This window comes from Squalius cephalus, assembly GCF_949319135.1.
Source record: "Squalius cephalus genome assembly, chromosome: 2".
In the NCBI taxonomy this organism is placed as follows: Eukaryota; Metazoa; Chordata; class Actinopteri; order Cypriniformes; family Leuciscidae; genus Squalius; species Squalius cephalus.
The window spans coordinates 13,716,670-13,731,356 of record NC_137123.1 but is presented as its reverse complement, the minus strand read 5'-3'; the positions used below and the strand labels follow the sequence as shown (position 1 = coordinate 13,731,356).

General features: G+C 42.4%; 1 protein-coding gene across 3 annotated transcripts in view; it reads right to left on the bottom strand.

The window, feature by feature from the left end:
- The window catches only part of LOC307152240 (uncharacterized protein), a 54,723-nt gene extending 48,244 nt beyond the window's left edge, over window positions 1-6,479 (bottom strand). The window contains exon 1 of one of the 3 annotated variants that reach the window (XM_079860707.1): window positions 6,186-6,479. In XM_079860707.1, coding sequence (XP_079716833.1) covers window positions 6,186-6,285 — 100 coding nt within the window. In that variant the 5' untranslated portion in view covers window positions 6,286-6,479. The remainder of the gene's footprint in view (window positions 1-6,185) is intronic. The other 2 variants (XM_079860705.1, XM_079860706.1) reach the window with 2 other exon arrangements.
- Between the last annotated feature and the right edge of the window lie 8,208 nt (window positions 6,480-14,687).

Sequence of the window (14,687 nt, the reverse complement as noted above, 5' to 3'; positions counted from 1 at the left end):
GGAAACACTATTCACTGTTATGGTGACTTTAAATGAAACATATAGTTAAACCTCTGCTAATTCTCAATAAAAACTTTTGTAGACGTCTGACAGAAATAAAGTCAGTCTGATTGGTAATAAGTGAAGCTGGTAATGCTGTTTGTGGAGTTGTTTAATCCTCCAGTTCTGGTTTATTTCTTTGCTCTTGGCTGAGATGTGGCATTGCTATGGCCTGCTTGTGGCCCAGATCTGGCAAACAGGAGTGGCCCACCCAAGTGCCGTAAGTCCACGCTGCATGTGGGCCAGATCATCTTTCCATGTGTGCCAGATGTGGGCCGCATCTGGGCCGACACAATGTTGCTATGTGGGAAGTGGTGGACAAACTAGCCGTTTGCAAAATTATGGTGATAACACTGAATCAAATAATTGCACGCTATGACGTCTCTGTGTTTCCATCAGAGCGCCTAGTTTACACATTACACACAACTGGATAAGACAATTAGCAGATCTGTAAGCTAGTTCTCTTACGAGAGGTTCTCTCATATTGCGTAAGTAGCTTACGCTGCGGGAAAGTCTTCTTTCTCGAGATACTGAAGCCAAAAAATTATCCTTAATTTTTAATAATCTTGTCAACGCAGTGCGGCAGCATGCAGACCTAGGGCAGGCTGACTCTCGTGCCCATTGGCTGCCCTGCGGCAACTGCAGCAGCCTATCGCTGAGCCCTTGGCGTGACGTCACGTCCAATGACCGCGCTTGGCGTGCTTCACGCGTCACAGCCCGCCAAAAGGGGTGTGGCTTAGCGTATATAGGCGAGGCTCAGAGGCTGCTTCACTGGTTTCTGTCTCTTCAGCGACGCTCTCCGCATCGCTGGACTCTGAGTAAGCCGCCGCCGTTGAAACAAGCGACCAGCACACCGAGGATATCAGCCTGAAGAAGCCGGCCGTCTTCGCCGCCTTCAGCCTTCCCTGCCTGCTCCGCTATCCGGCGAATTATATCCTTTTCTGCTCTGTGTTGTGTGTGTGTTTGTGTGTTCGCCTACCGCGACACACTGCATCTAAAAGAGCGCGAGGCGTTTGTTGCAAAATGCCTCGCAATTCCTGTGGCTCGTCCAGATCCCCGCTCAGCGACAGGGACCGCCATGTGATCTTCGCTCTCTGCCTGGGTCGTGACCGCGCAGCCTCGCCCTTACTTCGGGCGGCTGCGAACTCTGCGAAGAACTGCCGATGTCGACCCTGCGGGCTCGACTCGCCACGTTCGACGCTTCCGCTGTCTCTCCGTCCACGGATGCAGCAGCTGAGCGCTCGCCGGAGCCCCTCCCGCGAGCCTCGCTATCTCCTTCTCCCCCCCACCTCCCGACGCGCAGCGGTCGGCTTTCGCCCGCACTGCCGTCACCTCAGGGGATGAAGCAGACAGCGCTGCTATCATAGACAGCTGCTTACCCCCCTCTGTCAAGCCGCGCAAACGGCGCCGCTCACAAGGGATGTCAGAAACGGACGGTCTCGGGCTATAGCTTCCTTTACGTTACAAGAAAGCTACCCCCCCGTCACTGGCTAAAGGAGAGAAGAGTGTTTAGCCCCACCTAGGTAAGACTAACCTCCATTCCTCGCATATTTCTCAGTCCCCTCTTAAACTCAGGCGACTGGAAATACTTATACTGCAGCAACGAGCCTGTTTTTATACACGCACGCCTGCAAACAAACACTGACGCAAAAACATTATGACGCTAGCCCCCTTCCGGCGCTCTCCCCCTCTGTTCGAGCCGCGCAAACGCGCCGCTCACAAGGGATGTCAGAAGTAGACGGTCACGGGCTGGCTTCCTTTACGTTATAAGAAAGCTACCCCGCGTCTCGGTCGTGCGCGTCACTGACTGGCCACCTCCATTCTCACACATTTCTCAGTCCCCTCCTAAGCTCAGGCGACTAGAAATATCTATATTTCAGTAAACGAGTCTGTTTTAATACACGCACGCCTGCAAACTAACGATGTCACAGCACATGATGACATCTTCCCGCTCTCTCTCCCTTTGTTCGAGCCGCGCAACTGCGCCGTTCTCAAGGGATATCAGAGCGGACGTCACGAGTACCGGCGAAAAGAGGAAGAGTGAGTGTTTTCATCCCGCCTAGACCGGACTACCTCTGATTCTCACATATTTCTCAGTCCCCTCTAAGTTCAGGCGGCTGGAAATACTAATACTGCAGTAAACTATGGAGCTATTCTTGTGCCAATAAAACTGAACGTAGCTTTTCAAGAAACTAATGAAAATATAAATTGAAACTAAATAAATTATCTCTAAAACTGAAAAAGAATAAATCGCAGACAAATTTTTTGACTTCGTTTTTAATACACTGCATGTTTTGCTAACTATTTCTCATATTTCAATCGCTGATCTGAACTTACAAATGCGCTTCCAGAGTTCTCTTACGAGAGTCCTCTCGTACTGCGTTTTTGTAAAAACGCTACGGGAAAAACTCTTTTTTCACAAAATACTGAAGCAAAAAATTATCCTTAATTTTCATACATGTAAAGCGCGTTGCAGCAGTACACAGCTATGGCGAGATGGCTTGCTCGCTCATTGGCTGCTCTGCGGCAACTGCATAAGCCTATCGAGCGAGGCCTGAAGTGACGTCAGGCCAATGAGGGCGCTTCGCGCCCTCCTTTCCATTTCCCGCCGAGACGGGTGTGGCTAACCTCTATAAAAGGATCTCGAAAAGGCTGATTCACTTGATTTTTCATCTCTTCAGCGAAGCGCACGCATCGCTGGATCACGAGGAAGCACGCGTCGTCTGGGGCAAGCACTTCAGCGGGACGAGCCCTCGAAGCCGCTGGCCAACGCCGCCTTCTACAGCCGTACCTGCTGCGCTTTCCGATGCCATATCCTTTCCATTCTATTGTTCTTGTGTGTGTGTGTGTGTGTGTGTTCGCTTTGCAACACTCACCCCTAAAAGAGCTGCGTCTTTTTCAAGATGCCTTCTCATGCAGCGCTCGCTATATTCTTTTTCAGTTTTAGAGATAATTTATTTAGTTTCAATTTATATTTTCATTAGTTTCTTGAAAAGCTACGTTCATTTTTATTGGCACAAGAATAGCTCCATAGTAAACAAGCCTGTTTTTATACACGTGCGCCTGCAAACAAACGCCGAAACGAAACACGACGCTCTGTCATATGCTCGCGGCCGGCGGCTCGCGGCGCCTGCAGCCCTGGCTGGCAGCCGAATGGTATCACACAGGAGTGACTATGGGAGTGATCTCACACCGGATAGTTGTCTCGACAGACGCTTCCAACCAAGGTTGGGGAGCGCTCTTCGAAGGCAGACCGGTCTATGGCCGCTGGTCAGACCAGGAGAATCTCCTACACATAAACTGTCTAGAGATGCTCGCGGTCGAGAAAGCGCTCAAGCACTTCCTCCCATTCCTCCTAGGTCACCATGTTCCAGTCCGAACGGACAATACATCGGTAGTGAATAATACATCGCTATGTGAATCGCCAGGGCAGTGTCAGATCAAAGACGCTCTGCACCCTGACGGAATGCCTCCTCGTGTGGGCTCAGCACTCTCTGCGCTCGCTGAGAGCCGCGCATGTGCCTGGCCACCTGAACGAGGGTCCCGATAGACTGTCCAGGGACAACGTTCCCTCTGGGGAGTGGTCTCTACACCCCCAAACAGTCCAGTCACTGTGGCGCCGTTTCGGCAAAGCGAAAGTCGACCTTTTTGCGTCAAAAGACAACGCTCACTGCCCAGAGTTATTTACGAAGAACGAGGACGCACTGGCCCATACCTGGCCCAGCGACCTGCTATATGCTTTTCCCCCGGTCTCTCAGGTCATCAAGAGAGTCAGGGAAGCGCGCCACACAGTGCTCCTCATAGCCCGTACTGGGAGAACCAAGCTTGGTTCCCGGAACTAATACAGCTGGCAGACACAGTCCCCTGGCCGATACCGGCGAGGAGAGACCTTCTCTCCCAAGCCCGCAGCTCAATCTGGCATCCCCATCCAGAGCGCTGGTCTCTGCATGCGTGGAGCCTCAACGGTTACTCGTTGATCTGTCAAAAGGGGTTATGAACACGATCATACAATCTAGAGCCCCCTCTATGAGACGGCTCTACACGTCAAAATGGTCGGTGTTTAGCAAATGGTGCACTGCCAAGGGGCTCAATCCACAGGCATGTGGGGTATCGCATGTATTGTGTTTCCTTCAAGAGCTGCTGGACGCGGGCAGGTCCCCCTCCACGCTCGAAGTTATGTTGCGGCCATCTCAGCTTTCATTGACTCAGAGCTGGGCCGCGCATTAGGAAGGAACGTGTTCGTCACTCGCTTCCTTAGAGGAGCCAGGAGGATGAACCCCCCGCGACCCCCCTCGGTTCCTATGTGGGATCTTTCACTTGTCTTGGAGGCCCTGAAAACGCATCCCTTTGAACCCTTGGAAACTGTGGATATGAAATACCTCATGCAAAAAAAACGTTTTTCTGATAGCTCTGTCTTCAGTTAAACGTGTGGGAGACCTTCACGCGTTATCTTTAACGCCGCGTGCCTCGAGTTCGGACCTAACGATTCTAAAGTTATGCTCAAACCGAGGCATGGTTACGTTCCCAAAATATTGGGCACTCCCTTCAGAGCGCAGGTCATTTCTCTCTCAGCCCTGCCAACTTCCGGCAGCGAGGCCGATAGTAATCTCCTCTGCCCGGTCAGGGCGCTGAGAAACTACATCACACGCTCCGCCGCTTTCAGGCACTCGGAGCAGCTTTTTGTTTCGTTTGGAGGGTGCACCAAGGGTCTGGCCTCCTCGAAACACAGTCTATCCAGATGGATAGTGGATGCTATCGCAGCTGCTTATGCGTCTAAAGACCTGCAGTGCCCACTGGGCATTCGAGCTCACTCCACCAGAGGAATGGCCTCGTCGTGGGCGTGGTCCAACGGGATTTCCATTCACGACATTTGTACAGCGGCAGGCTGGGCCTCCCCCTCTACATTTGTTAGGTTTTACAACCTGGAAGTTCCCGCCTTGCAGGCGGAAGTTCTATCAGCCTAAGTCTCGCGTAGACCGGCCCACTATCAGTGCGCGGGCTACGTTGGTTGATTTAGCTCTACTGGTTGAGCTGCACTATGCAGGGAATTGTCAGTTCGGACCGGCTGTGCCGCTCTGTGCTCCCTAGTATGTGCTTGTGTACTGCGCTAGCCTTCTATTGGCCGCCCGGCTCCCTGCTATCACGTTCCCCGGGCTCTCCCTGGGACTCATTCAGTGGATGCTGGGCGCGCACGGCGTTGACAAGGGTGTTCCCACAGCGTAAGCTACTTACGCAATACGAGAGAACCTCTCGTAAGAGAACGTAATCGGTTACTAAACGTAACCTCTGTTCTCTCTAGAAGAGGGAACGAGTATTGCGTAACCCGCCGTGCTTGCGCCACGAGCTCACTCGCTTCAAGCGACAGAAACCAGTGAAGCAGCCTCTGAGCCTCGCCTATATACGCTAAGCCACACCACTTTTGGCGGGCTGTGACGCGTGAAGCGCGCCAAGCGCGCTCATTGGACATGACGTCATGCCAAGGGCTCAGCGATAGGCTGCTGCAGTTGCCGCAGGGCAGCCAATGGGCACGAGAGTCAGCCTGCCCTAGGTCTGCATGCTGCCGCACTGCGTTGACAAGATTATTAAAAATTAAGGATAATTTTTGGCTTCAGTATCTCGAGAAAGAAGACTTTCCCGCAGCGTAAGCTACTTACGCAATATTCGTTCCCTCTTCTAGAGAGAACAGAGGTTACGTTTAGTAACCGATTACGTTCTTTTATGTCTTCTCTGCTGAGCTAAAAGTTTTTTTATATCTCTGATACGTTTTCTTGTTGAAATTGAGAACATTATTTTGTTAACCACCATTCATCAACAGTAACAGTGAGTCAACTGGCTTGTTTAGTTCATTATTTATTCCATCTATTTCATATATGTCATTGCTATGCTAATGTAGCTTATAGCTTGTTGTAGGATTCACTGTGGAGTATACAGTAAAAATAAATGTTTTAGTATTTAATGTGTCAATCAATTAATCTTAACTTAACTATACTACACTAAAAAACTAAAAAGTGTTAGTTAGAACAACTGTTGGATTTTTCAGTGTAAAAAAGGAATGACTGAAATTTTATATAACAGTTTTCAGTTCCTCAAACATTATTGCTCCATTACCAACTCCATCTCTACGTCAGAATAAAATTTCTACTTACTGCACATTGGAGCTTTTTCTTCATCCTGCCAGAGACTCTCTGTTTGTGGTCCAGTTGTGCCTTTGGTAACTTTGTTTACAACATACTTGCCTGATTTCATTATTTGCTCTAACTTACAGTCTTACAATACAGTAGCCTATGTGTTCACAGATGAGCTGCGGTCTGTACTGTAAGACTGGATTTCGTGCTAGGAAAGAAAGTGAAATCAAACATCCTGCATTAAACAATAAAAATCACTAATCTGGAGATCCCGCCTCTCCCTACTTCCCTCCTTTCACCCTGACTCAAATCACTGAAAGTTTACTAAGAATGTCAATATAAAACACTTAATGTTATCAGGGTTCTACCCTCCCTTACGAAAAAGAAGTTTATTCAAGTGTTCTATTAGTATACTTCTTTTAAACTAAAAATAAGAAAATATAATTTCAGTCTACTTTTTATATACTTCTCAGAAATATACTTTATGTACTTCTCAGAAATATACTTCAAATTGCACTTAAGTGTACTTGACTTATACTGAGAGAAAAGTCCAAGTATATTTAGCCTATACTTGTTGATCAATATATACTTAAAAGTATAATTAAGTATTCTAAGTATTTTTGGCTTGTACTTGTGTTTACTATTTTAATTGAGTAGCTTATTAAATACTTTTTTAAAAACATAATATTACACAGCGTCTTATAAACTAACATGTTCAGCTTTATATAACAAAGTTTCGGGTGGAATAGCTTATAGAGTAAATAAAATAAGCATGGAAAATAAGTTTATTCAAGTGTTAGTATACTTCTTTTAAACTAAAAAGAAGAAAGCATACTTTCAGTCTACATTTTATATACTTCTCAAAAATATACTTAAATACACTTACGTGTACTTGACTTATACTGAGAGAAAAGTTCAAGTATATTTGGCCTCTACTTGTACTCAATCTTTTGATCGAGATATACTTAAAATTTTAATTATTCAAAGTATACTTGGCTTGTAGTTGTGTTAACTCTTTTGATCGAGTAGCCTATTAAATATACTTTTTTACATTGTTTTTCATATAGTCTTATGAAACTTTGTTTGAAAATATTGATTGAAATGTTGATATAGAACAGATATGTTTCTAATTCTGCGTATCTGAATTTTTGTGCAGGCTAGTCCACTGGTAGTGTACATATTTACTTTAATTCAACTTTTTCCCACCATTGACTGAATTTTCCAGCTATCCATGTTTTCACTGGTATACGGTAGGGAGCGCTATGACAGTTCTAGTACAGAATCTCTGGATCAAAACACAGGAGAAGAAGAAGCTGAACCATGTGATAGAAGATTGCTCACTCAAATGTAAAATAATGTGATCATCAAACATTAAACAGCTTGCAAATCAAAACTGCTTAATGTTTCCAAATGAAATGAAGCGTAGGCCTAACCCATGAAGAGAAAACGACTGTGAATCTTTGGGGGTGTTGGACTCGATCTGCTCCACCTGTATTTTGATCATCGTTCTGGATCTGATCAAGGCGTAGTCTTTGACAAATATGTGATTTTCTCAACTATTTTCTCAACATTTTAACAAAATGTTGCCTTTCTTTATGAAACTTACTGACATTCAAGTGTTGATAAAAAAGGATGAAGCTCATAAAATGTTTTTAAAATTAAAGTAGAGTTAAAGGTATTTTTCAAGTATAAAAAAATAACATTTGAACATAGTATACTGTAGGCCTACTGCAACTGCAAAAATTGTATATAGTAAACTGTAAGTATAATGTTAAGTTCACTTAAAGAAAACTTGTAGAATAAAACTACTTAACTAGTAGTTTACTGAGAGTACATTAAAAGAAAACTTGTAGAATAAAACTACTAAACTAGTAGTTTACTTAGAGTACACTAAAAGAGTAAAAATAATATATAAATGGTAGCCTGGTTAACACCAGACCCTTCTCAGTGAGTGTAGGGTCTGGAGAAGCTATGTAGACAAATCATTTCCAAAGGGGCGTCACCAACCGACGTAGCTCAAATTCCTCTGGGCGCAATTGGATAGTCTTAAAACCAATCAGAACGATGAAGCACTGTAAACCCAGATTTTGTTTCTAATTAAACTTACGAGTAATCATTACTTATTCTTTTATGTTTAGTAAAAACCTGCTATCATCACTAAACAACATTAGTTGTTTGTACTATTTAGCTGAAAGATTCATTGCACTAATCATGTTAAGCTGAGATAATGTTAAGCTTCTGTAAGGGAGGGGCGTGGCCTATTTAAACAGGTGACAGTGCGCAGAGTGTGCCATTGCAAGATTGAACCGAAGTCGAACATTACCAGCTTAACTTATTACTAAACAGACTGACTTTATTTCTATCAGACGTCTACAAAATATCTAGTTGAGAATCAACAGAGGTTTAGATGTTGATTATTTATTGTTTCATTTGTAGTCACCATGATGGTGAAAGGTGTTGGCTTTAGTTGGGCTCTAGCCTTTGATATTTAAATATTATATTTTCTCTTGCTGCTATAATTGGGAGTTTAAAAGGCACAATAGTTATAGCAAACAGATAAGAGTACTGTGATTTATAAATCTCCTTCAGCGTCGCTGCGCTGTCGGTATCGTGTAAATTCCTCCTCAAACGTTTATGATTGGTGTCAAAATGATAAACTATAAGTATGATGTTAAGTTCACTTAAAAAATACTACTAGTTTAGTAGTTTTAAACTACAAGTTTTCTTTTAATGTACTCTCAGTAAACTACTAGTTTAGTAGTTTTATACTACAAGTTTTCTTTAATTGAACTTAACATCATGCTTATAGTTTACCATTTATATATTATTTTTACTCTTTTAGTGTACTCTAAGTAAACTTGTATTATAAAACTACTAAACTAGTAGTTTACTGAGAGTACACTAAAAGAGTAAAAATAATATATAAATAGTAAACTATAAGCATGATGTTAAGTTCACTTAAAGAAAACTTGTAGTATAAAACTATCAAACTAGTAGTTTACTGAGAGTACATTAAAAGAAAACTAGTTGTGCACTTGAAGTTTACTACTGTTACACTTATAGTACACTTAAACATATACTTTTATATACTTCAAGTGGGCCAATTTAGTCCCAAGCAGTATTAAAATAGTACACTTACAAGTTTACTACTAGTACATATTGACATTAGTATACTTACTATATAAAGTATACTTAAAAATATACTTGAACATTACTCAAGAATACTTCATAAAATGAACTTGAAGTATACTTTTTTTTGTAAGGGCTGGCAGCTTTGTCTGTGTTGTCTTTGTTTCATGTCTCTATGTGTCCTGCTTAAACACATGGCTCTGTCTTTGTTTGTGTTGGCCATGTGCTCCTCTGTTCCTGCCTCCTTGTTTCCCTGTACCGCACCCTCTTGAGTCCTTGTTTGTCTGAGAGTTGTCACCTTTTCCTCATGTTCTCAGCTCCCTTTATACGTGTTCTCTTGCCCTCATGTTTTGCCAGTTCGTTGTCATTGAGTGTGTTGTGCTGTTACTTATTGCTCATAGTTCCAGCTGTGGATAATGATGGCAAAATGAGGCTTCCTGAACCACCGAGACCTCAGAGCCCATTGCTTCAGCCAAAGGTTCATTACTGGAAGCTTCATTTGCATTGCTCATTAGTGACACCTAGCTACTGTGCAAAGAAATAGCAGACAAATTAATTCATTCTGAACCAGTGTCTTCAAGTGCCAGTGCTAGTGGCAGCTGGTATAAATGAGGACACTGATGCTTTCTGAACCTGGACTTTACACCGAACCTGGTTTCAAAGAGTTGTCCTCATTTTAAGTATCTTCACTTCTACCAGGGGTGGAAAGTCCAGGTTCAAAAAGTAAAAGTCCTCCTCAGTATTTTGTTCCAATCACCTGGATTTGATAAACAGATTAATTAAGATAGAAGTCCAATTCCTGCAAGTCAATAAGTTCTTGAATAGACTGTGTGAGAATGATCTTTAGCCCCCTCTAGTGTATAAACATAAGCACACTTTCTGTCATTCAGCTTTAACAGTGTTTCTTTTATGAGACACATGAAGTCCTTTTCATTTCTTAAACTGTGTTATTTTTAGTTCCAATACTGTGGTGCTCAATGACAGAGAGGATGATGATCAGAAGAACAGAGACATTGAATGGATGCCTTCATGTGTATATCTATTCATCTATTACTCTTTAAAAACCTAGACAGCAACATATTATAGTTTCGGCCCAGATCCGGACCACATCTGGGCCGTGTGGAATCCAAGTGTACGAGATGTGGGCCGGATCTGGCCAACACTATGTTGCTGTCTGGGAATAACCATAGACAGTATATAATCTGGACACAGCGACCCCATAGGTTTCAACAGAGAAAAGTGAAGTCAATTAGAAGCTCTCACTTCCTGATGGTCGAGTGTACTGCGCAGACTCAAACTGAGCTTGACTACGTAGATGTGACGTGAGCAAACCGTCTGTCTTCTAGTAGCTGTGCCAAGCGAAATCTGAATCATTCCCTTCATAAACTTGCAGAGACGGAGAGTGTGAGTAGGAGCTGTCCATGAGCTGGAGCAGGAGCAACTTTTGCTAAGTATTCTGATTAATTACTTTGTTATTTTGCCTCCACGTCCCCCGATTGCCCGCGAGCTTCTCCTCCTGTCCATATGGTAATTCTCTACTGTGCGACAGAGAGTCGAGTGGTTATGACGCAATCGTTAGCCTATTTTTACAAAAACTGCTTCTACGGGGCCATAACGTAAGATACAAGGTAATGGAGCCTTTTATACATTTTCATGTTTCTTTAGAAATAAATAATGGACAAATGGAGTCTTTAAACGCCTCAGATGTAAAGTTATTCGCTGTCAAAGTGACACCAAAATGAATTGGAGTCAATGGAATGCTAACAGCAGGAGATGGTCTGCTAATCAATGGCGGCGCCCGGGGAAACTTCAATATTTTATGAAACCCTGCCCCCTGGGAATAACCTATTATAGAGGTAGAGTGGGGGTAAAACGCCTCCCACTTGTTTTTCCCAAAATAACCACTAGAGGGAGTCAAGATGCATTTTTACTGTTGCTATGCACTACGTTGACATATACAAATCTCCATGGAGAAGAGCTGACACCAGCAACGTATTTGAAGAGAAGAGGATTACATGGTAAGTGCTTTAATTTTCAGATATTAGTAAATAAGTGTTTAAGAGAATATTGTTCTGCAGGATATGATGTATGATAGATGAATAGTGAAGTCTGTAGTTTGAGAGCATATGTTATTTATAAGGTATATAATTATATTTTAAAAATGAAAACATTTTTTAAAAGTCATAGCTTGTGGAGTAAATCGGCCCCTACGCTGAGGGGTAAAACGCCCACCAGGGGGCATAGTTTCTCTCTATCATAATTACTATAATAACATATTTCTCTCTATCAAATTCTTTGTTTTACACTTACTGCAGTATAACTAGGTGGTAAAATCTAAATATTTGAACAAAACATGAAAAAAAAATACCTCAAGTGAGCATTAGCTTGCTAGCACAGTTAGCTCACTGTTTGAAGGTGGTTAGGTGACCCAATGATAAAACATAGTGGCTTTTAATGCATTTATTGAATATATTTCACTACATAAATATACTAATTTCTAAGTTTAATATTTATTTAGGGGTTTCTGTTTGTCTTGGTGATAGTGGTGAACAAATACATCAATTATCAACCCCATATAGGCCTAGTGTAGAAATCTCATCCTCATATATATATTTTTTCTCTCCTTATAGATGCGGACATATAAAAGAAAAAGTAACCGTGGTGCTTATACAGAGCAAGCTCTACAAAATGCCCTCAGAGCTATTGAAGAGGGAACTGCTTTGAAGGCTCCAGCCCATCAATTTGGAGTCCCCCCCAAAGACCTTGAGGCGGCATAGGGATAAGAAAGTTTTGTTGGAGCCTGGATCAAAGTTGTTTAGGCCGCAAAGCAGTTTTTACGTCATCATTCGAGCTTCAGTTAACGGATCACATTCAATCAATGGAGAGAGCATTATTTGGGCTTTCAACGATGGATGTAAGGAGGCTGGCCTTTGACCTGCAGAGAGGTTAGGCTTGAACCATTGTTTTCATTCAGAGCGCAATATGGCAGGAAAAGACTGGTTTTATAGTTTTCTAAGGAGACAAGGAACCCTGTCTGTCAGGACTCCACAGGCGACGAGCATATCTAGGATGGTGGGGTTCAACAGACCGAAGGTGGACCTGTTCTTTCGTATTTATGAGGACGAACTCCATAGGCTTGGCGAAAACGTTGACCCCACCTGTCTGTGGAATATGGATGAGGTGGGTGTCCAGAATGTACAGAAGCCAAACAAAATTGTTGGTTCAAAGGGGAAGAGGCAGGTGGCAAGAGTCACAAGCGCGGAAAGAGGCTTTACTGTCACTGCTGCCTGGTCCATGAACGCCGCTGGGTAGTTTGTACCACCACTGTTTACAACCTCTAATTAAATAACATCACTGTATAAATATGAAATAGCAATTGACCAAATTAAGATGATTGATTTCCTCAAATTAAATTAACTAAAATTGCCAGTAAGTTGCTGCAAATTTGACACTACATTTTTTTACAGAGCAGGCCTAACTTGACCTATGTATTGATGTCAATTAACTAGAAGGGAATGAATCATATTTTTAAGCTGGGACAGAGATGATGATTTAGGAAAACCAGAGATAACTTTTAAACACAACCCACATAGCAACATTGTGTCGGCCCAGATCCGGCCCACATCTGGCACACATGGAAAGATGATCTGGCCCACATGCAGCGTGGAATTACGGCACTTGGGTGGGCCACTCCTGTTTGCCAGATCTGGGCCACAAGCAGGCCATAGCAATGCCACATCTCAGCCAAGAGCAAAGAAATAAACCAGAACTGGAGGATTAAACAACTCCACAAACAGCATTACCAGCTTCACTTATTACCAACCAGACTGACTTTATTTCTGTCAGACGTCTACAAAAGTTTTTATTGAGAATTAACAGAGGTTTAACTATAATGTGTTTCATTTAAAGTCACCATAACAGTGATTAGTGTTTCCATTAGTTGGGCTCTTAACTCTTATTATATCTTTTGTCTTCTTTGGCCGCTGTGACAGTGTGTTTGTCAAACACATTTGCAGCAGCAAAGAAAGCTAAAGTGAAGTGAGATCAGGTGATGATGGTTACCTGTTGATGGTTTTATAATCATCATGAAATTACCTGTTTCACTGAGATAATTTGAATCTAAAAATTGTGTTGTACCATTAATATATTCTCATCACAAACCCTGTGTTACTGCAGCATGAGGTCCAGCAATATTATAACAATCAGTTAGAAGACTTTAACAAACATGAGCATGAATCATTACTGTTCGATGACACACACAGACATCAATAATCAACGTATGAATCTCAACAATGGTGACAATCAAAAGTACCTTGCTGCAATGCATGCTGGGTACCATCATTGTACAAAACTCCCAGCATGCATTGCAACATGAATAAATTATGCAGCTAAATTGTCCTATTAATTTGTTTAATTCTAAATATGTGCTTTTATTTTTTGCTGTTGTTTTTGTTTTGGCATTTAGTAGCTTTTCAGTGATGTTCTGAATTAATCTAAAAAAAAAAAAAATATTGTCACCCTTGTTGAGATTCATGTGCTGATTTTTGATATCTAAGTGTGTCACCATGGATTTTTTTTCGTGCTCATGTTTGTTAAAGTCTTCTAACTGATTGTTATAATATTGCTGGACCTCGTGCTGCAGTAACACAGGGTTTGTGATGAGAATACATTAATGGTACAACACAATTGTGAGATTCAAATTATCTCAGTGAAACAGGTTATTTCATGATGATTATAAAACCATCAACAGGTAACCATCATCACCTGATCTCATTTCACTTTAGCTTTCTTTGCTGCTGCAAATGTGTTTGACAAACACACTGTCCCAGCGGCCAAAGAAGACAAAATATATAATAAGAGTTAAGAGCCCAACTAATGGAAACACTATTCACTGTAATGGTGACTTTAAATGAAACACATTATAGTTAAACCTCTGTTAATTCTCAATAAAAACTTTTGTAGACGTCTGACAGAAATAAAGTCAGTCTGGTTGGTAATAAGTGAAGCTGGTAATGCTATTTGTGGAGTTGTTTAATCCTCCAGTTCTGGTTTATTTCTTTGCTCTTGGCTGAGATGTGGCATTGCTATGGCCTGCTTGTGGCCCAGATCTGGCAAACAGGAGTGGCCCACCCAAGTGCCGTAATTCCATGCTGCATGTGGGCCAGATCATCTTTTCACGTGTGCCAGATGTGGGCCGGATCTGGGCCGAAACAATGTTGCTATGTGGGAAGTGGGTGACTACAAGATATTAACATGCATTTACTCAGTGTATAGTATATGAGGGTCAGTGTTCTGCCATTTATTTACTTGGATGGTATGAATAAATATAACACAAATGTGAAAAACACCCTTATTCACATTATGATAAACTGGATATTGTGAGTTTATTATAGA